This window comes from Juglans regia, chromosome 10 (genome assembly GCF_001411555.2).
Source record: "Juglans regia cultivar Chandler chromosome 10, Walnut 2.0, whole genome shotgun sequence".
Classification (NCBI taxonomy): Eukaryota; Viridiplantae; Streptophyta; class Magnoliopsida; order Fagales; family Juglandaceae; genus Juglans; species Juglans regia.
The window spans coordinates 21,061,089-21,084,890 of NC_049910.1; the positions used below are offsets into that span (position 1 = coordinate 21,061,089).

At 43.0% G+C, this 23,802-nt stretch overlaps 1 protein-coding gene across 1 annotated transcript; it reads left to right on the top strand.

Moving 5' to 3' along the window:
• Positions 1–1,893: 1,893 nt before the first annotated feature.
• Positions 1,894–5,933, top strand: LOC118349666 (the record flags this gene model as incomplete). The annotated part of the gene is made up of 6 exons (XM_035695182.1): positions 1,894–2,212; positions 2,328–2,969; positions 3,053–3,642; positions 3,733–4,530; positions 4,828–4,884; positions 5,688–5,933. Coding segments are annotated over exons 1-6 (2,652 nt in total), but the record flags the coding sequence as incomplete, so codon positions are not given.
• Positions 5,934–23,802: the final 17,869 nt, after the last annotated feature.

Consider the following 23,802-nt stretch of genomic DNA (forward strand, 5'->3'; position numbering starts at 1 on the left):
GCGGCACTCTTTCCGCCGTTGCGCCGCCGTCGCACCGCCATTGTCCACCATCTTCCTACCACTTCATCCCCGACCTCTTGGCAACCCTTTGGACCCAACCCCGGCTCCGATCCGTTATCGGTGAAGCCCCACCAAGTCCATCTCCGATTTCGGCATTTTTGGCCTTAAACCACCATTTGCGCCATCATCCACGGCAAACCACCACCACCATTGGCTTCACCGACCTCTCTAGGCCCTACCCTATCATTTTGGGTCTTCGTTTGTCTTCGTTGAAAAGTGGGTATTTGTGACCTAACGGCCACAGTGTATTTTACACTGTGGTGTTGCTCAGACGTCGCCTTTTTCAGCTTCGTGATCCTCCGGAAATTATCTTATAGCGCTGTAAGTATTTTCCAAAGTATTCTCATGAATTTTATGTATTTTTGCACTAACGCATTTCACTGTATTTTTTTGGCATGCCGGACTGAGTCCGAGGAGTACGGGGGTCGGATGGATTTGTGATTGGAGTTGTTGGTTTGATTGGATTGGATTGGTTATTAGTTATTGATGGATTTTGGATTGGTTGGTTCATGTACATTTCATGGTTTCATGCATGTTCATGTTTGTAAAGGAAAACTGGGTTTTCGTGTTTTGCATTCATGTTCATGTGTTTATGAAAACTGGGTTTTCATGTGAATGATTTGTTGGGTGCGTGCGTATCACGACTCCAAGCCGAGATGGGGCATTATCTCGGTGGAGCTCCTCTGGTTACTCGGGAGCGGAATAAACTGAGTAACGTCCCCTGGATTGTCGCTGGGCGACAATGGGATCGGACGAGAGATTCGTGCCGACTCCGTGGTCCTTCTGCTGGCGGGGACTAGAGGATGTCTGGCCATGTACGCGCTGGGCGCAGAACTGGGCATCGCTCGTTGCGTAGTGGGTGCTCGGCCATGTACGCGCTGGGCGCGGAACTGGGCATCGCTACGAAGCCAGGACGTGCGGATGGTCCCTAGGGGAGGCCATGGTGCATAGGGTATTGACGGATTAAATGGACTATTTTCTGGGAAAATAGTGTGAGTTGGATTTTGTGTAAATCATTTTCTGGGAAAATGTTTTACGGATTATTTTTGGGCCAAATGAGATTTTTGGCGTGTGTTGGAAAATTATCATTTTCGGGGAAAATGATGTTTTGAGGAAAAATGCATATTTCATCATATGCATGCATGTTGGTTGTATTAAATGCATTTTATTCCTGAAATTATTTTTGGGTTATACTTACCTGCGGTACCATTCTGTGGTAACGCAGATTTTGATGCAGATGAGGAGGAGGAGGGTGAGCCTGAGGAGACGGCTCCGCCCGAGGAGTGATCTGGGATCACTGTTTTTTGTTATTGAATTTTACCCTTTGTATTTTTGGGACATGTGTTAACTTTATTTTGGATGACTGTATAACTACTTTTAAAACTTTACTGATGTTTACTTGTATTTAAATTCTGGTACTTAGTTGACTAATCCGCTGCGTTGTTGTTGTACACCGTTGCATGTACACACACTTGGCACTTTCGTTGGGATGTGTGACCGTGTTGTCATCGTCCCGGCGTCTCGATTCCCGTGTTTTCCTTACATGGGGGGTCGGGGGCGCCACAGGTAGTATTAGAGCAGTTCAGCTCTGGGTAAAACCACATGTCCCTTAGGATAGTACCAGAAATTATTTTATTGTTTTAAAATAATTTTTTAATGATTATTTTAAAAATAAATGTGTTATTATGAGTTTATTGTTGTTTTATTTTATGTTAATTGATGTTATTTAATTTAATTTTATCTTATTGTATTTTTTGTGTTGCTTTGGTTGAGTTTGGTTTTATCTGGATTTAAGCGGGGTTGGAGGTTGCTCTATGACAGGACTATGGGACTATGGTGAGACCAAGAAGGCAAGCTAATGTGCCCGAAGATGAGCTATCCAGGTGTGAAAGAGATGATGCCATCGCAAGGGCGTTGAATAGGATGTCAGACTTGTACGAGCAGAATTTCCGACCGCCGCAAGGAGATCTAAATAGAGCGGTCCAAGTGGGGTGCACCTATGAGCGCTTCCTGGCGCATAGGACTCCTGCCTTTACTGGGGAAGAGGATCCAATGCGAGCTAGGAGGTGGATTCTAGATTTGGAAAGGACCTTTGAAGTCTGTGGGTGTACTGAGGTCCAGATGGTTTTGTATGCAAGTTATATGCTACAAGGTGAAGCAGCATATTGGTGGGAGACCAAGCGGTCACTCCTAGAAATGGAGTTCGGATCCTGTGTCCTGGCAGCGGTTTAAAAAGGAATTTGATGATCGATACTTTCCTGTTTCAGTGAGAAGGCAGAAGGCTCGGGAGTTTAATAATTTGGTTCAAGGAGGTATGACGGTCGAGCAATATGCAACGAAATTTATGGAGCTTGGACGGTTCGCTCCTCACCTCATTGCCACCGAAGAGCTGCAGGTGGAGCGTTTTATGGAGGGTCTGCGCCCTGAAGTACGCAGACAAGTGGCTTGTCTCGGGATTGTGGAATTTCAGAAGTTGGTAGACTTGGCCAGTATCGCAGAGCGCGAGAGTAGCTTTGTAGTGGGCTCCCCTCCAGGTCAGAAAAGACGGAGTTATCTTGGTGAAGGAAGCAGTTCTGGATCGCCACAGAAATTTGTTCAGAGGACCGGGACCCGTCCACAGACAACCTCCGGTGTTCGTGCAGGAGGCCGGACTCCAGTATGCCCGAGATGTAGTAGAGCCCATGAGGGTGATTGTGGTCAAAGGGGCATTCAGTGTTTTAGATGTGGCCAGCCGGGTCACTTTGCTCGGGAGTGTCCCAGTCTAGTTCAAGGAGGTCAAGGAGGACGAGGAGGTCATCGAGGTGGAAGGGGCAACCAGAGACAGTTGGTACAAGCCCGAGTTTATGCGATGACTCCTGGCGACGTGGATTATGAGGCTCCAGAGACCCATGATGCTGGAGTGATTACTGGTATGTATGTAGTTATTTTATTTGGGTTTATTGTTTGGTGTGGTTGGGTTTTTTGAATTTGTTTGGTGGTTGTGTTGCATCAGGAAGAGTTCGTCTATATGATTTTTATGCTTGTACTTTGTTTGATTCTGGGGCGTCCCAATCTTTTGTGTCTGCCACGTTTGCACGAATGTGCAATTTGGTTACGGAACCTCTACCACAATCCTTAGTTGTGGCTCTTCCTAATGGCGAGATCGTGTGTAGCTCCAAGGTTGCTTTGGGTTGTCCTTTGGATCTTGGTGGAAGGATTTTGGATGCGGATTTGATTGTATTCAAGTTGCTTGGTTTTGATATAATTTTGGGTATGGATTGGCTGTATCGTTATTCTGCGAATATTGATTGTAGAAGACGAGTAATTGGTTTTCAACTTTCGGATGAGGATTATTTAGAATTCGTGGGAAGTAAGTTAAAGGCAAGACCATCAGTTATATCAGCAGTTCAAGCTAAGAAAGATATAGCTTGTGGGGCAGATGCTTTTTTGGTCCAAGTCGTGTCTACACCATCTGAGAAGAAATCTTTAGCGGATATTCCAGTGGTGGAAGAATTTCCCGATGTGTTCGTGGATGAGTTACCTGGATTGCCTCCCGTTCGTGACATGGAATTTGTTATTGATCTGGAACCCGGGGCGGCTCCTGTGCATAAGGCTCCTTACTGCATGGCACCGGCCGAGTTAAAAGAGTTGAAGACTCAATTACAAGAATTGGTTGACAAATGATTTATTCAGCCTAGTACTTCGCCATGGGGAGCACCTGTATTGTTTGTCAAGAAGAAAGATGGTACTCTCAGAATGTGTATAGACTATCGGGAGCTTAACAAGGTGACTATCAAGAACAAGTACCCTCTTCCAAGAATTGATGATCTATTTGATCAGCTTCAGGAAGCAGCTGTCTTTTCAAAGATTGACTTGAGATCAGGGTACTATCAGCTGAGGATAAGGGATAAGGACGTGCCCAAGACTGCTTTCAGGACGAGGTATGGGCATTATGAATTTAAGGTGATGTCTTTTGGGTTAGCGAACGCTCCAGCCGCTTTTATGGATTTAATGAATCGGGTGTTTCGACCCTTTTTGGATTCTTTTGTGGTGGTGTTTCTTGACGACATTCTGATTTATTCCCGAGACTTGGAAGAGCATGCTTGTCACCTTCGTCTGGCGCTTGGGAAATTAAGAGAGCATCAATTGTACGCTAAGTTGAGCAAGTGTGAATTCTGGTTAGAAGAAGTTAAGTTTCTTGGACATGTGATTTCTCAAGAAGGGGTGGCTGTAGATCCTAGTAAAGTAGAAGCTGTTTTGTCATGGCCTCGCCCTTCAACAGTTCGTGAGATACGAAGTTTCTTGGGACTTGCCAGTTACTATCGAAGATTTGTGGAAGGTTTTTCTCGACTATCAGGACCTCTCACTGCCTTGACTAGGAAGAATACGGAGTTTGTATGGTCTGACAAATGTGAGAGAAGTTTTCAAGAGTTGAAGAGAAGATTGACAATGGCACCTGTTTTGGCACTTCCAGAGCCATACAAGCCATTTGTGATTTTTAGTGATGCATCCAAATTCGGGTTGGGATGCGTTCTTATGCAAGAGGGACGGGTTGTTGCTTATGCATCTCGTCAGCTGAAAATTCATGAAAGGAATTATCCCACACATGATTTGGAGTTGGCGGCAATAGTTTTTGCTCTTAAGATTTGGCAGCATTATCTGTATGGTGAAGCCTGTGAAGTTTATACTGATCACAAGAGCTTGAAGCATCTGTTTACTCAGAAGAATCTCAATATGAGACAGAGGCGGTGGTTAGAGCTGATTAGCGACTATCAATGTGAGATCAAGTATCATCCAGGAAAGGCGAATTTAGTCGCTGATGCTTTGAGTAGGAAATCTCAACAAGTGGATGAAGCAGAGTCATCGGATTTGGACTCTCTCCTTTGTGGAATGAGGAGACTTCTTATCGAGAGTTCACAGCAAGAGGAATTGTTATCGTCAGTCTTGGATGTCCGAGTAGTGGATTTTGAAGAATTGAAGACTCTTCAAAGAATGGATCCTACATTGTTAGCTATCAGGAAAAGAGTCAGGAAGTCTAGAGGACCCTTGCATTACAGCTTGGATAAGGATGGTATTCTTCGGTTTCGGGATCGTAGAGTGATTCCCCGAGATTCTGAATTTAAAGAGCGGATTTTGGCAGAAGCCCATGCGGCTCCTTATTCAGTTCATCCAGGAAGCACGAAGATGTATCGGATTTAAAGAGGAATTTCTGGTGGGAAGGAATGAAGTTGGACATCGCTTTGTTTATTGAGAAATGTGACACGTGTCGTCGAGTAAAGGCTGAGCATCAAAGACCTGCTGGTAGACTTCAACCTCTCCCTATTCGTGAGTGGAAGTGGGATGATATTTCTATGGATTTTGTTGTGGGTTTGCCGAGGACTCCTAGTGGGAAGAACTCAATTTGGGTGATTGTTGATCGGTTGACCAAGAGTGCCCATTTCTTGCCTGTTAATAATACTGACTCTTTGGGTAAGTTGACTCGGTTATATGTCAAGGAGATAGTGCGTTTGCATGGAGTCCCCAAGAGTATCGTGTCAGATCGGGACCCGCGGTTTACGTCCCATTTTTGGAAGAGCTTGCAGGCGGCTTTAGGCACTAAGTTGAAGTTTAGTAGTGCATATCACCCTCAAACAGACGGTCAATCAGAGCGTACTATTCAGACTTTGGAGGATATGTTGCGGTCTTGTGTCATAGGATTTCAAGGAAGTTGGGAGAATCATCTACCGCTTATTGAATTCTCTTATAATAACAGTTTTCATTCTTCCATCCAGATGGCCCCGTATGAAGCTTTGTATGGAAGGAAGTGTAGATCACCCTTGTGTTGGGATGAAGTCGGCGAGAGTAAAGTAATTGGGCCTGAGATAATTCAAGAAATGAAGGACCAAGTTCAGTTTATAAGGACTAAAATGGCAGAAGCTCAAAGTCGCCAGAAGAGTTACGCAGATACAAGAAGAAGAGACTTATCCTTTGAAGAAGGTGATTGGGTTTATCTTAAAGTCTCTCCTATGAAAGGTGTTAAGCGCTTTGGTAAGAAAGGAAAGCTTAGTCCAAGATATGTTGGCCCTTTTCAGATCGTAAAGAAAGTTGGGCTTGTTGCTTATAGAGTTGCCTTGCCGGATTATTTTGGGGATGTTCATGATGTGTTTCATGTGTCTTCGTTGAAGAAGAGTTTTGGACAGCAAGAGCCACGTTTTGTCGACCCTGAACGCATTCAACTTCAGCCTAACCTTACTTATGAAGTTGCCCCGACGCAGATTGTAGATTGGAAAGAGCAAAGATTAAGGTCCAAGACAATACCTATGGTGAAAGTGTCATGGGGTGATCCGTTGGCCCAAGATTTCTCTTGGGAAAGAGAAGTCGACATGAGGGAGCATTATCCTTACTTGTTTGTTTGATTTTGGTGGTATGTTTTTAAGTATGCTCTCGGTTGAATCTTGATCCTGTCTTAGTTTAATGTTTGACCTTGCTAATTTCGAGGACGAAATTTTTTTAAGGGGGGGAGGATGTAACACCCCGTATTTTAGTGTATTTTTATTGAAAGATTATTTTTATGTTATTCAAAAAATTATTCTCTTGTTTTAAAATTACTGGATTTTAATTGGGTTATTTTTAGGATTTTTAATTTGGTGAAAATTATTTTTATGTGCTTTCTTAATATTTATTTATTGTTGTGCATTTAAATTGCTTTTAATATTTAAATTAATTACTGTGAGTTTTAATTATTTCAATTTGATTTTACCATTACGTTTAAATTATTTTATTTAATTTGTGGTTTTAAAATCATTTCCTTTGGATCATTTTCGTGACCCAAGTTGTGAGGATTGGACCTCATTTCTTTTTCCCTCTTTTTCTTTCCTCTCCTTTTCTTTTCCTTCCTTTTTCTTTTTTCCCTTATTTTCTTTTGGTCCCTTCTCTCCGCGCGAACCCGATTCCCTCTCTCTCCTTCTCTCTCCCCGTGCGACTTCGGCCTCCACCCCAGCCCGCCGCCGTCCGTCGGTGGTGGTCGACACCGCCCGGTCCCTTGCATTCCTCAACTGCCGGCGACCTTACCCCACCAACCTCACTTCCATCCAAGCCGCCGTTAGCCCCCACGAGACCCACGAAGCCGCGGCACTCTTTCCGCCGTTGCGCCGCCGTCGCACCGCCATTGTCCACCATCTTCCTACCACTTCATCCCCGATCTCTTGGCAACCCTTTGGACCCAACCCCAGCTCCGATCCGTCACCGGTGAAGCCCCACCAAGTCCATTTCCAATTTGTTCGTTTTTGGCCTTAAACCACCATTTGCGCCGTCATCCACGGCAAACCACCACCACCATTGGCTTCACCGACCCCTCTAGGCCCTACCCTATCATTTTGGGGTCTTCGTTTGTCTCCGTTGGAAAGTGGGTATTTGTGACCCACGGCCACAGTGTATTTTACACTGTGGTGTTGCTCTGACGTCGCCTTTTTCAGCTTCGTGATCCTCCGGAAATTATCTTATAGCGCTGTAAGTATTTTCCAAAGTATTCTCATGAATTTTATGTATTTTTGCACTAACGCATTTCACTGTATTTTTTTGGCATGCCGGACTGAGTCCGAGGAGTACGGGGGTCGGATGGATTTGTGATTGGAGTTGTTGGTTTGATTGGATTGGATTGGTTATTGGTTATTGGATATTGATGGATTTTGGATTGGTTGGTTCATGTACATTTCATGGTTTCATGCATGTTCATGTTTGTAAAGGAAAACTGGGTTTTCGTGTATTGCATTCATGTTCATGTGTTTATGAAAACTGGGTTTTCATGTGAATGATTTGTTGGGTGCGTGTGTATCACGAACCCCAAGCCGCGATGGGGCATTATCTCGGTGGAGCTCCTCTGGTTACTCGGGAGCGGAATAAACTGAGTAACGTCCCCTGGATTGTCGCTGGGCGACAATGGGATCGGACGAGAGATTCGTGCCGACTCCGTGGTCCTTCTGCTGGCGGGGACTAGAGGATGTCTGGCCATGTCGCGCTGGGCGCGGAACTGGGCATCGCTCGTTGCGTAGTGAGTGCTCGGCCATGTACGCGCTGGGCGCGGAACTGGGCATCGCTACGAAGCCAGGACATGCGGATGGTCCCTAGGGGAGGCCATGGTGCATAGGGTATTGACGGATTAAATGGACTATTTTCTGGGAAAATAGTGTGAGTTGGATTTTGTGTAAATCATTTTCTGGGAAAATGTTTTACGGATTATTTTTGGGCCAAATGGGATTTTTGGCGTGTGTTGGAAAATTATCATTTTCGGGGAAAATGATGTTTTGAGGAAAAATGCATATTTCATCATATGCATGCATGTTGGTTGTATTAAATGCATTTTATTCCTGAGATTATTTTTGGGTTATACTTACCTGCGGTACCATTCTGTGGTAACGCAGATTTTGATGCAGATGAGGAGGAGGAGGGTGAGCCTGAGGAGACGGCTCCGCCCGAGGAGTGATCTGGGATCACTATTTATTGTTATTTTATTTTACCCTTTGTATTTTTGGGACATGTGTTAACTTTATTTTGGATGACTGTATAACTACTTTTAAAACTTTACTGATGTTTACTTGTATTTAAATTCTGGTACTTAGTTGACTAATCCGCTGCGTTGTTGTTGTACACCGTTGCATGTACACACACTTGGCACTTTCGTTGGGATGTGTGACCGTGTTGTCATCGTCCCAGCGTCTCGATTCCCGTGTTTTCCTTACATGGGGGGTCGGGGGCGCCACAGAGCATCTCGAGACTTTACAACCCATATGACGCTCCACGGATTTTCAGGAGAAATTGCATGGAGAGCTTTCCCCTTGACCCTTGAAGGGAGTGGCAAGAGGTTGGTTAGAGACATTGCAACCAAGTTCCATAGACAGTTTCGATGAACTAGGCCAGCAATTCTTAACCCAGTTCATGCCGAGTAGAAGGCACAAGAGACCAGCCGCGTACTTGTTGACTATCAAGCAGAAAGAAGATGAAAGTCTGAAAGCATATTTGATGCGTTTTAATATAGAAAGAATGACAGCCGACGATCAAGACGAAAAAATTATGCTGGCAGCATTGTTCAAGGGTATTTGGCCGAGGAGTCCTTTCATGGCCGAATGGGCTAGAACCCCTTCCACGTTACAAGAATTTACGAACAGGGTTGACGACTTCTTCAATGCCGAGGATACACTTATCACCCTAACTGCCCGATCATAAGGAAAGAATGAACGCGAACCAAAAGGAAGTTAGAAGAAAGACTGAGAGAGAGGACAAAAGGCAAGGAGGGACCAACAGAACACAAGATGCGATAGTAATTTGAGAAGACATAATAGCAGTTATGTGCACTACTCCAGTGTGCATAACCGAGATAAGGCAAAAGAGGAAGGGGAAGATGAATTTAAAGGGTGACAAATTGGGAAGTGTACCTATCATAAAAGAAGTGGGCATAGAACTGACGACTGCCATAACTTGAAGCAAAAAATTCAAGATATGAGAGACAACGGTGAGTTGGAGCGCCTGGTGGCCCATAACGCTATCCCCCCCCCAAAGGGCATGCAAGCAACCAAAAACCTGAACACAAAACTCGGTGAAGTGAGAGCCCTAGGTGACAAGAATCCCTAAGAAGAAGAAGGAGGTCGCAAGAACCTTGTCATTGGAGACCGAGGGTGGATACGAACAGGAGGAACCCAACCTTAGGCGAGATACACACAATTGCCGATGGATATGTTGGAGGTGGTCCAACCTTCTCAGGGAGAAAGGCATATGCAAGGTGGGCAAGGTATGAAGAAGTTTACAATGTAGAGAGTCCTATCAAACTGCCCCAGGTACAGATATCTCCCACAATATCTTTTAGCAATGAGGATTGCCGAGGAATTTACCCACACGACGATGCTTTGGTGGTAACAATGTTGGTGGAAAATTACACCACAAGGAGGATACTAATTCATAATGGAAGTTCAGCAGACATCCTATTTTGGGATGCTTTCAGCAAGATGGGAATTCGTGCAAATCAACTATGACCGGCACCAACTACATTAAAAGGGTTCACTGGAGACACAATATAGCCCATGGGGTCCATCACATTGCCAGTATCTGTGGCCATGGATCACCATATCGCCACTACTATGACTGAGTTCTTAATGGTAAAAATCAGTCGGCATACCTGTTGGCCCACATTGAATGCATTAAAGGCGTTTACTTCGACACATCATCTAAAAATGAAGTTCCCAACAAAGGTTGGAGTGGGTGAGGTGCGCGGCGAGCAAATCTTGGCTAGAGAATGCTACGTACAAGAACTCATGCAAGGGTAAAGAGAAGTGAGCATAGTAGAATCCGGAGAAGAGGCAGGCATGATCTTTCCACCATTAACCCAAATATTGATGACGAAAGCAAAAACAAGGGATGAACGAGGAAAGGCACCAATTGACCAACTTCCTCCTAGACCATAAAGATGTGTTCGCATGGAGTCACAAGGATATGCCCGAAATAGGTGAAGAGGTCATCAAGCATAGATTGAGTGTAGACCCCAAGGCGCACCCAGTTAATCGCAGAGGAGGTAGATGGGTTGTTGGCAGCTAGATTCATCATAGAAGCACAATATCTGGAATGGTTGTCAATTGCAGTGTTGGTGAAGAAATCCAACGAAAAATGGTGAATGTGCGTAGATTTTACAAATCTCAACAAAGCTTGCCTGAAGGACAATTTTTCACTCCCACGGATAGATTTGATAGTGGATGCAACAGCAGGGCATAAAATGCTGAGTTTTATGGACGCCTATTCAAGATACAACCAGATCAGGATGAATGAAGCGGACCAGGAGAAGATCGCTTTCATAATGGACCGAGGACTATACTACTACAAAGTGATGCCCTTTGGCTTGAAGAATGCTGGGGCAACATATCAGAGGTTAGTAAACAAGATGTTCAAGAATCAGATCGGGAGGAACATAAAAGTGTACGTTGATGATCTGCTAGTGAAAATCATGGAGTTTGCCCAGCATATAGAAGACCTCAGGGAAGCCTTCCAAATTTTACGATGATACTAAATGAAGCTCAACCTGATCAAGTGTGCTTTCAGAGTACAATCTGGAAAGTTCATCGGGTTTATGGTGTCAAAAAGAGGCATTGAGGCCAATCCCGAAAAGCTAAAAGCGATAATAGAGATGAAGTCGCCAACAAATTTAAACGGGGTACAGAAACTGGCAGGTAGAATAGCGGCCTCAACAAGTTTGTGTCCCGATCAACAAATAAATGGCTCCCTTTCTTTCAGGTGCTTAAGAAAGCTCAGGACTGGGATACCAAGTGCGAAATGGCATTTGCACAGCTGAAAGAGTACCTAACTCACCCATCATTACTCAGCCAAACCAAACAAGGGGAACCTCTGTCGTTGTATCTGGCAGTAACCCCGACTAGCATATTAGAGACATTAGTAAAAGAAGAGGGGAAGGAACAGAAGCCGATGTACTATGTAAGTAAGGCCTTGAGAGGAGCTGAGGTCAAGTATCCGAAGATCTAGTTAGTTTTCTTTGTCGTGGTGATAGCAGTAAGGTGATTACGGCCTTATTTCCAAGCCCACTCGATAAAGGTTGTTACCTCGTTGCCTCTACAGAAGGTATTGCAGAAGCCCAACACCTCAGACGACTGGTCAAGTGGTCTATTGAGCTAAGCGTGTATAACATCAGTTATGTGCCTAAAAGTGTTGTGAAAGGGTAGATCCTGGCCGACTTCATAGCAGAATTTTCAAATTCTCGAGAAGAAATCTCTAAGTCACCTGAGAAGAAGCCATGGCTAGTATATATAGATGGGTCATCCTGCCAAGCAGGGGGAGTTGGTGTGTATATGGTGCCAAACAATGAGGAAGAATCATACCATGTTGTACGATTAAATTTCAAAATCACAAACAATGAAGTCGAATACGAAGCAGTGCTCGTAGGATTTGGAATATCAAAGGTATTTGGAGGCGAGGAGATAGAAATGAAAGCCGATTTGCAGGTAGTAGTCGGGCAAATCACAAGGGATTATTTCCGAGGGTAGTTAAATTAATAAAATATCTACACCAAGTTCAAGAACATTGTAAATGCCTCAAATACTTTCTAATTGACCGAATACCTCTGGGAGATAATTTAAAAGCTGATCGGTTAGCATGAGTAGCATCAGCAAAGCAAGTACACGCCTTGCCATGGAAGGTTAACCTTTGAACGGTAGACAATCCGACCGCAGGATAGGAGACTTTGTAGATTGGAGGAAGTATGCTAGGATGGGCTAATAGAATAAGTAAATATCTGGAAACTGGCAACCTTACCCCATCTCGGGAGGAGGCAAGGAAGATAAAAAGTACGGTGGCCAGGTTTACTATAATAGACGAGATACTGCATAGACAAGGTTTTTCAAACCCATTATTGAGATGTGTAGCAAGAGAGGAGGCAAAATATGTGAAAAGGGAAATACATGAGGGATTATGTGGGAATCATTCAAGAGGACGGTAAGTCGCTGCAAAAATCGTAAGGGCAGGATATTATTGGCCAAATGCACTTAAAGATGCAAAGGAGTTTGTAAGGAAATGTGTCCAATGCCAATTGCACGTACCAGTTCCAAGTGCACCTTCCGAGGAGTTGAGATCTATAACTTCACCATGGTCTTTCGCCCAATGGGGACGGGGAATAGATCTAGTGGGAACTATTCCTCCAAGCAAGGGGAGAACCAAATTCATCATTGTAGATGTCAACTATTTTACGAAGTTGGCGGAGGCTGAGGTGATGGTGACAATAACAGCCCAAAGTGTAACAAAATTTATGTGGAAGGTCGTAGTATGCAGATTTGGAATACCTCAATTCATCATCTCTAATAACGGGAGGCAATTTGATTCTGAATACTACCGTCAATGGTGTGCAAAGCTAGGAATCAAAGTCAAATACTCTTATCCAGGACACCCCCATGCCAACGGACAGGTTGATGCAACAAACAAAACCATCGTCAGGATATTAAAAAAGAAGATAGGTGAGAAGAAGGGATTGTGGGCCGACGAACTCCCGGAGATTTTGTGGGCTTATAGAACGACAATAAAAACCTCAATAGGCAAAACACCTTTCGCTTTGACGTACAGAAGAGAAAGCCATGGTACCAGTAGAAGTGAGATTGCCAAGCCACAGGAGAGAAAGTTTTGACCCAGAAACAAATGGGGTGAGGTTAGAAGAAAACTTGGACTTACTAGAGGAAACAATGATGGATGAAGAAGCCAAAGTAGCAGCTTCTAAAAGGAAAGCGGAACAATATTTCAGTAAAAGAGTAAGGCCCAGGTCTTTCGAGATTGGCAACCTAGTTTGAAGGAAACAAGTGTCACCGTAGGAGAAGAAGGGAAATTGGGCCCACGATGGGAAGGCCCTTACGTGGTACTAGGAAGTCACAGATCAGGAGCTTACCATCTCAAGGACACCATAGGGTGTGAGCTACCTTATCCTTGGAATGCAGGGCATCTAAGGAAATACTACATTTAAAGAAGAGATACGAAAATTTTTACATTTTGTCGATTTGTTTCTTCAATAATAAATGCCTGCACATGCTTCCCCTTCTTTTCTTGACTTTTTGTTCAACTTTATTTAACGTGATCGAGGAACTCTCCCAATAACCCCAAAACTTAAAGGTAAAACAGTCGAGAGATCTCCTGTTATACCTTCTCTCCAATAGAGCAAAATGGTCGAGGGACTCTACTGCCAAGCTCTACGCTCCCAAGTGACATGATCGAGGAATTCTCCCATTAACCTATAACTTAAAGGTAAAACGGACGGGAATCTCTCACTACACCTTCTCGCCAAAAGAGCAGCGCGATCGAGGGATTCTCTTGCCAATCTCTTCGCACCTAGGTGACATGGTTGAGGAACTCTCCCACTAACCTAAAACTTAAGGTAAAACGATCGAGGGTCTCCCTTACACCTTCTCGCCAAAAGAGCAGCACGGTCGAGCAACTCTCCCATTACACCTTCTTACCAAAAGAGTAACATGGTCGAGGGACTCTCCCGCCAGGCTCTTTGTGCTGAGGTGACGTGGTCAAGGTAAAACAGTCGTGGGATCTCTCGTTACACTTTCTCACCAAGAGAGCAGTGCACTTGAGGGACTCTCCCGCTCAGCTCTTCTTTCCAAAGGTGACGTAGTCGAGAAACTCTCCCACTAACCTACAACTTGAAGGTAAAATGGTTTAGAGATCTCCTGTTACACCTTATCATCAAGAGAGTAGCGCGATCGAGGGACTCTCCTGCCAGGCTCTACTCGGCAAGGTGAAGTGGTAGAGGAACTCTCTCACTAACCTGAAATCTAAGACTAAAGCGATTGAAGGTTTCCCCGCTCACCAAGGTGGTCGTGAAATTCTCCCTGACCCATCTTTAGAGTCTTCTTGGAAACCTAATAAGAGGAAAGAAGCAAATGGAGACAAATAAATCATTGTGTACCTCGACATGAAAACACGAACATTGCATAACTGTGAGGCATGAATAGACTGCTAGCAAGAAGAAGGAAAGAAGAGAAGTAACATTATATCAATCAAACATATCACAAAAAAAAATAAAAAATTGTTCCCTCATGGGCAACAAAATGTTATAAAGACTAAATTGTTCCCTCGCGGGTTACAAAACAACAAAAGCATATAAACATAATTCTCAAGATGGGTGAGGAGGAGAAAAAGGATCCAGCATCTCGACCTGACCGAAGGAGTCACAAACATGGAAAGCAACCTCGCTGGCACGAATGGATTTCCAATCCAAGGTATGCAAGTTTGTCTCTAGTTCACGGAGTAGTAGCTTACGAAGCTACTTAAATCCTATACCCCAAGCTCACAACCAGACCTTGGGAGCCGTTGCCAGATAAGGAAGAACTCGCGTAAGGTCACGCTGGGAGTTCTCCAAAGCAACATTCAACTATGTCACTTTATTCTCTGAAAGGGCCAATTTCTTCTTGGCAAACTCAAAAACCTCACTAAGTTGAAGCTATTGACGGTCACTATCTTTAAGATGGCTCTTCACCTCGTCGGTTTCTTCTTGGCCTCAACTTTTTCCCCTTCCGCTATGCTCAGCTTCATGCTTAGCTCTTGCCGCCCATCTTCAAGAGAAACCAGGCGAGAGGCATAATTAAACTTGGTTTTCGTTCACTCTTCAAGCTTTGCCTTCCCCTAATCAAGACTGGCAGCCAAGTGGTCTCGCTCTTTTAAGGCAATTTCCGCCCGAGTAGCCAGGTCATCTCTTTCTTTGATGAAGGCTTCCATCTAGGCAGCCAAATCAACCCACTCTTTCACAGACAGTTCTACCTAGCTAAGGCAAGGAGCCAAGTCATCTCGCTCCTGCTCAACTGCCTTTGCCTAGTTTAGGCAAACAACAAGATCATCTCGCTCCCTTCCAATCACCGCCATTTCTTGACGGTAATTATCGGCATTCGCCACAGAACGTGCCAAATCTTCTCGAAGCGAATCAACTTGGACTTGGAGAACAGCCAAATCCCATCAGCTGTGCAGGAACGAGCTTCAAGTTGAGACAACTCACTGGCCATTTGATCTTTCTCGGCACAAGCCACACAAATGGCACTGTAAACCTGACCAATGAAAGAGTGCATGGATTGATTTTCTTCTTCAAGTTGTAATCGATCCTCCACCAAGTCAGTAGCAAGGCGATCAACTCCTTATAAAAAAAATTAAAAAAAAAAAAGATTTAGAATAATAACCATACATAGACAAGGGAAGAATAAGCACAAAGAGATTACTGGTGAAAACAATTTCTTGAGATGTTGAACAGCGGCGATGAAAACCTCTTCGTGGTGAGCAAGTGGGGATAGCAAGGAGCTTGATGGGCTAGAGCCAGAAGAACCCCATGGATCAGGAATTCGGAAAGAGACATTAGCAAAAAACCCTCAGATAGAAGCCCCCTCAGTCAGTCTAGGAGGAACAAAATAAGGAATGTTGGTAGGTACGTCGGCATGCAGACCCGAACACACTAGCATTAGCATCCAGGGAAGCAGACGCCCGATTAATTAGAAGATCCTCCTCAGGAAAAATGAAGGATGGTTCACCATCGCCTATAGGAGAAATACTAAATGGAGGAGAAGGAATCAAAACCCTGCTCCCACTGGCAAGATAGACCGCTGGAAAAATTAAGGGTAAATCAGGAGTAACTCCACCAGAAATTGTGGAAGCAAGAGGCGAACTGGATACTGCTAATGTTTCCTCAACATGTTCAACTCGAGGAGACCCCACAGGAACATCGAAGGATTGAAAAGTTGCAGGCGTGAATGAAGGCATTGTAAGCAAGTCAAGATTCAAAAGGACAACCTCATCATCCTACCCCAAGTGGATGTCACCACCTTCCGGATGCAAAATACTGGTCGGTGCAATCGATGACTAAGCAACCTTTCCACCATTACCCTCGGTGACGATCGCAGCTTTAGCAATAGCTTCCATGGCAATCACAGCTTCAAGATCTTCATCGCCAAAGCCATCACATCATCAAGAAAAAGCATTGGTGGAGCCACAAAGGCGGTCAGTTTGTTCAGTTGCTCCTGAGGAGCAACTATCTTAATATTATCACTCACTCGAGGACGAGGCGAGAAATCGTGTCTCGACGAAATAGACTATCCAAACTAGGCGAAATTCGAGCTTTCTTGCTTTTTCTCTTCTTGTTCTCACCAGCACCAGGTCTGGACTTCCTCTTCAAATCACCCGCTGGTGAAGAGGCACCCAAAAGCTCACGACCCAGTATGTGAGCCCAACTAGGCACCATCAGAAACGTTTCAATATTACTATGGGTTAAAATAACGTCTAAAAAACACGACTTGGGATTATTCTAAACCCAAGCCTTTACCAACTGCACACGAGCCTCTTCACGAGGGGAAAGAATGACCTCGAAATCATCCTCATCAGGAATGGGCAACCAACAAGCCCTAAGGGGAAACTCCTAACTAGAAACTTCATCTTCAGGAAATTCCCAACTAGTGCCAAAAATGAAGAAAAACTTATTTCTCCAATCTTTAGAATGAGAATACTTGCATTCTAATTCAACCAATTTACTACGGGACCTAAAATTGCAAAAGTTCCCCTCCAAACGCCTGAACCCATGAAGCGACAAGAATTCACGAGCTGTTAAGTTAGGATACTCATCGCCCACAGGTTCCAGCACCCTTCGCCACAAAACGTAGCAGGCCATCAAGATTCTCCAGGCATTAGGCACTAGTTGGGCTGGAGCAAGCCCTAGGACATCCAACACATCATAGACTGGCTGCACAAAAGGCAATCGAAGCCCTATAGTGAACATCGTAACATAAAGGACAATGGAAATAGCCATACCTCTTGCATCAACAGCCTTTGGTTTAGGGTGGGTGTCCTCAGATGAACAAAATCAGGAATGTTGAAGTTGTTTTGGGCGTTCTTGAGTTTGCGAGAAGAAACATTCGAGGACCATCGATGGCCCACAAATATGGATGCCGGAGTATGCCTCTCGTGCCTCCCCTCTCCATTAGGGTTTGCAAAAGCAACAATGACGCGAGTGGAGGAATCACAGGGTGGTGAAGGACCGCACGTAGAGGTCGTGGCTTTGCTCTTGGAAGAAGACACCATGGAAAGGAAGTGAGAGTTCACAAGAGAGGATGAGACTATCTAGAAGGATGGCAAGAACCCAAGAATGGCAAGAAATTTGAAAAGGAAAAAGACTCGAGAGAGAAAAAGAAAGAATGGACTAGGAGCCTTAAAAAGGATTGACAATTGAGGTACAGAAAGGCGCAAATGTGAAACGACACACTGACAAGTAATACTAGATCAATGAAATGACGCCCTGATAGATAGATGCAGGAAGATGCAAAACAGCATGGTTTTAAGTCCCATCACGCCAAGCGTGATGAAACTTCGCGGAGTAACTGGAGAGGATATTATAACCGGTTAATCCCAGATGAGCCTGGGCCATTAGTCAAGCCCATAGCCCACCTCACTACTTGAAGCCTAGCTCGGCATTAGGAGGGTCCAGCTCATCACCAATACCGATGAAAGTGGCATGGGATCAAAACAGTTATCGTTTAAATTTAATATGAGATGAACCCCTCATCTCCAGGTTTGATTTTCAAATAACAAATGTGTCTGTTATCACTTTATAACAGGACATTTCAAAGGCTCTATATAAAATAAGAATCCATGTATGTAAAAGGCATCTCATTCATAGGTACTAAAGAGTTTTCATTCGATCACTGACTTAGGCATCGGAGGCATTCCCTCAAACTCCCCCAAGCCATCTCACTCTTTGGTTACAGGTGATCATGAGACGATGGTGGTGAAACAAGTCCATAACAATTTTGATGCATGCAGCTGCAAATATCTGACCAACTTGATGTTCTTTTGAACAAGTTTAGTGCAATTTATGAGGATTTTATGGGGACAGAAATTGATCGGCAGCTGGAAGAGAAAAAGATAAAAGGGAAAAGAAAGGGCGAAGATTTCACCTATGTGCTATTATGCACAAGGCACCCTCTACAGACACTTTTTTTTTATATAATTATTATCAAAGGTTTAATAGGCTAAAAAAATATGCGCTGGCTTTTCAGTTTGATTTCTATGAGCTTGGGTTTCTAATAAGGAAAATATTCTAACCACAAATAGATTATGTAAAAATAATGCCACAAACTGATGTGTCTTGATGTGGTTCATCATATTGTAAAGTTATTTTTATTTTAGAATAGATCTAACAAATCAGATGAAGTCACATCAGTTTGTAGAATTATTTTGTATATCCTTTGTAGATGTAGCAATACTCTTCTAATAAGGGGCCACTTTAACTTTGGTTTTCACAATCCTTATATTTTTGTTTCAAGTGATTGCCAAGCAATCCTTTTATTACATTTTTAAGTAAGAAGAATATAAAGAAATTCGTCTTGGTCGTATAGTGACATGACCTAATTCTTTGGTCAAAAGTACAATGTTTTGACCAACAGTGTCATCTTCAACCTCCATATATTATCATCCAAAGTCAAAATTTTGGATTTTTCACCCTCCTCCAACAACTTTGATAGTTGTAATGAATTACCGACTTCCTCAAACCCTAGTGGTAGTCTTATTTTTCAATGACTAGCCAAAAAGTATTCTTTCAATTTTTCCTCTATTTCAGTCATTGCATGTATTATGATCCTGAGGGTTTAAACTTTAACCAAATTAATATCCAACAGTCCTAGAGCTTTTAGATCAATGGTTTGAGTCTTTAACAATTGGTATCACGGAGGGGACGACCTATAGGTTGCATTAAAACGCCTTGGTATTATGTATGGGTATAATGTTAAGTCATTGAATACTAATAGATGAGTGACGCTGCCAAAAGGGAAAGGCCTACCACCTGGTGAGTGTTGATACAGTGGGCTGCCATGGACTTCAGATTCAAAAGTGTGGTGAAATGTTATGATCCTGAGGGTTAAAGGTTTAATCAAATTAGTACTCAACAATTCTAAATCTTTTGGATCAATAGTTGGGTCTTTAACAGCATGTCCTTCTCTATGGGTGAAGATTCTCTAGTACCTTTCTTCAAAGTAGAACTGGGTCTCAAGGTTATACAAATTCCCAATGTATACGAGTATGCCTACAATTATTTGAAACAATTTTTGTGTAGGGTCCAAGAGTCTCCTAAAATGGTTGTAATATTTGTGGTTGCCAAACTAAGCACTTGTCTAGTCTTTTCAAAAAACAAATCCTCTATTGCCATGACCAAGCCTCATCTTTTGAGCATATAAAAAATAAACTCCCAACAAATGTGGTCATAAGCCTTTTCCATGTTCAGCTTACAAAGACCCCCGAGATGCCTTCTTTATCTGGCTGTCCAAACACTCATTAGTAATCAGAATTGAATCCAGGATTTGCCAGCCCCAAATGAAAACATTTTGAGGTTTAGAAATAAGTTTATCTGTCACCATACTCATACGGTTAGCTAACACGTTTGAGAAGATTTTATAGACCCCACCTACCAAACTAATAGGACTGAAGTCTTTAAATTCATAGGCATCGGCTATCTTCGGGATAAAACAATGAAAGTAGCACTTAGTGACTTCTCAAACTTATGAAAAGCATGGAAATCATGGAAAACTTGCATCATTTCTTCCTTCACTATATCCCAATACTCTTGAAAGAAAGCTATAGAAAAACCATCCAAGCCCGGGGCTTTATCTTTGCACATACCTCTCACCACTAGATGCACCTCTTCTTCATCAAACGGTCTCTCCAACCAACTTGCTACACCCAAATCTAGCTGGTCAAAATTCAAACCATCAAGTTTGGGACGCCATACTATTGTTTCAACAAAGAGGTCTTCGTAGTACTGCACTATATGATCTTGAATCTCTTCGGGAAAATGAATCACATTTGAGCCAGAGTGGAGAACCTCAATAGCATTATTGGGCCTAAGAGAATTAGCCACCTTATGAAAAAAATTAGTGCATTTGTCCCACTCCTTTAACCAAAGTGCCCTAGATTTTTGCCTGCAAACTATTTCTTCCATCAACAAAACCTTCTCAATTTCAATCACAACCACGTTCTTTCTTAACAAACACACCTCATTATCCTCCCCTCCTCTAATGCATGCAACTCGTCCCAAAGAAGACTTTTCTGCTCTTCCATATGTCTAAAAACTTCATCATTCCACTTCTTTAAATCGGTCTTAAGGGCTTTAAGTTTACCCACCACAATAAAGTTAAGGGTACCATCAAAAGCATAATCAATCCACCAAGTCCTTACGTTCTCTACCTATCCTTCAACATAAAGCCACATATTCTCAAATTTGAAATAACGCCAACCCCCATGAATACCACCACAATCAAGTAAAATTGGGAAGTGATCAGAACATATGTGTGGCAACCTCTTTTGACATAAAACTGGGAAGTGTGTCTCCTAAGAAGAAGAGATTAGAAATCTATTCAATCCTGACCACCATCTACTATTGGACCAAGTATAAGCCCCTCCTACCAAAGGGAGGTCCACAAGATTCAAATGAAAAATCAACTCCAAGAAATCTTCCATTGCCCCTGTCGAAGTAGATGCCCCTGCCCTCTCACTAAGGAACCGAACAATATTAAAATCTCCACATAAACACCAAGATAAATTCCATAAGGAATACAAACCCGACAATTTCTCCCATAGAAAACTTCAATCTCTATCCACATTAGGCCCATACACACCCACAAAAGCCCACCTCCACCCATCCTCAATGTTCTTGAGAGATACAGCCACTGAATAATACCCAATACAATCATTTACCAACTCCACCACTCTCTTATCCCACATCAATAACACATCTCCTGAAGCGTCCAACGAAGCTAGATAACACCACCCCACAAAAGAGCAACCACACAAACTACAAATAATATTTCTAACAATACAACTCAACTTAGGCCTCGTTTGTTTTCATAACTCCTTTCAACTCATTTCATCTAATCATTATAATTTTTTCAAATTTTCACAGAAAATAAAATAAACAATTCAAAATTTTCAAATCCTAAAATAAAAATAATACTAAAAAAAATATATTCTAACAATATTTTAGTCAATTTTTAACATTATTCTCAACTCATCTCATCTCATATGCGAAAACAAACAAGGCCTTAGTCTCTTGAAAGTACACAATGTCAATTTTCCAACTGTGAAGAATGGATCTAATGTGAAGACGTTTGTTAACGTCGTTGATCCCCCTTACATTCCGAGAAATGATTTTAGGTTTCATTAGATGACCATCCCCCCCCCCCCATTTCAACCAATCCTTCCCCACACTTCCCTCATTATCGTAATTAATAGAACTTTGTAAACGTTTAAACTCCCTATCCCGTTTTACTGCTGATTTCAGGATCATGGATCTTCCTGCTTCAATTGCAATTAGAAGAGCCTTAAACTACTCTTCAAACCCAAAACAAGATATCCCCACACACTCTTGTACTTCATCCACTTTTTTTAGCACCCAATCCGACATTAATCTATAAGCTGGCTTTGGAGAGATAGTACATAACAGGATAGGACTGCCCACCTCTTCCTTGTTACCCTCTACCTCGCTGACCCCAATCTCTTAATAACAATCCATATGTGCAGCACCTTTCAATACCTCCGTTATTACTCCTATACCTCCATCAACCCCCCCCCCCAACCATTTCCAGCAGCCACATTCCCTCCTCTGGCGAAGTCAGCTAACTTAACAATGGAGAAATTTCCATCATAATGTCTCCTTTATACAAACCAATCAAGAAGATCACTTCCTGATTAAGACATACCCCTTGCTAGAATCTCTTCCAGCTCCCTTTCCTCTAAATCCTTCAAAAAAACACCTCATTTTCAACCTCCCAAGCCTCTGAATCCCCCTCTACCACCTCCGACGTTCGAGCCATTACCTGAGTCATGTCAAGGGAGTCACCAACGGCCAGCGAAGAGGTCTATCTAGACACCGATACTGCATCTTGATGCTGCCCACACGAGGAAATAGACCCAACGAGTGGATTCGCAGTTTCACCTAAGAATTAGCATCTATACATTGTAAGAATATTACTTGTACAACTAGTATAAAAAGATAAATATACAAGGTAAGAATTAGCATTTATTATATGCGGTAACATCCCCCTCAAATTGATGCTGGTAAGTCAACCAGCAACAATTTGCCAACAAGAAATTGATATTGTTGTCGAGTCATTGCTTTGGTGAAGACATCGGCTACTTGGAGATCAAAAAAAATGTAAGGAAGAGATATCACCAGACTCTCCAAGGTATCTTTGATAAAATGGCAATCAACTTCAATGTGCTCGGTGCGTTCATGGAATACGGGATTGGTTGCAATCTAAATAGCTCTAGTGTTATTAGCATGAAGAGGGGGGCAAAAGTAGCCTAAGGAAACCCAAGCTCCTCAAGAAGACCGCGTAGCCATACAATTTCAGAACAAGCAGTAAAGGATATAGAAATACGATCTTGTTTCTTACGTCTCCAAGAAATTAAGACATCACATAAAAACATACACCAACCCGTAGTAGAGTGATGCATATCCGGACATATAGCCCAATTAGCATCACTATAAGCAATCAATTGAAGAGATGAGCCTGTAGGAAAGAATAACCCAAAAGTAGGTGAACCTCGAAGATAGCGGATGATGCAGTGAATTGCAGCAAGATGGAGATCCTGAGGAGAAGACATAAACTGGCTGACCTGATGAACGGCATAAGAGATATCGAGGCTAGTGGTCAAGTAGATAAGACTCCCAACCAGGGGCCGATAGAGAGTAGGATCATCCAGAAGATCCCCTTCATCTTTCCTGTATTTGACATTTACCTCCATAGGAGTATCAACTAAAGAAGTGTCCTCCAAACCAGCCAAGGTAATAAGATCTTGAATATACTTATGCTGGTTCAATAAAATATCATTGGCCCGATGATATACTTCCAGTCCTAAGAAGTATGTGAGTTGGCCAAGTGTCCATAGGAGTATCAACAGAAGAAGTGTCCTCCAAACCAGCCAAGGTAATAATATCTTGAATATACTTATGCAGACTTGTGGAAGAAGTGAGAAGAATCATACAAACTCTGTGTAAACTGAAGGTAAGAAGTATACTACAAAAACTTCTCAAACCAAGCCAGGAGAGCCTACTTGAGCCCATACAGAGAACACCTTAGCTTACAGACATCATGAGAAAAAGAAGTAGTCATACCAGAGGGAAGCTTCATGTAGATCTCTTCTTGGAGATCGCCATGAAGAAAGGTGTTCTTCACATCCATCTGATGCAGATGCCACGACTGTCAAGCGGAAATAGCTAAGATG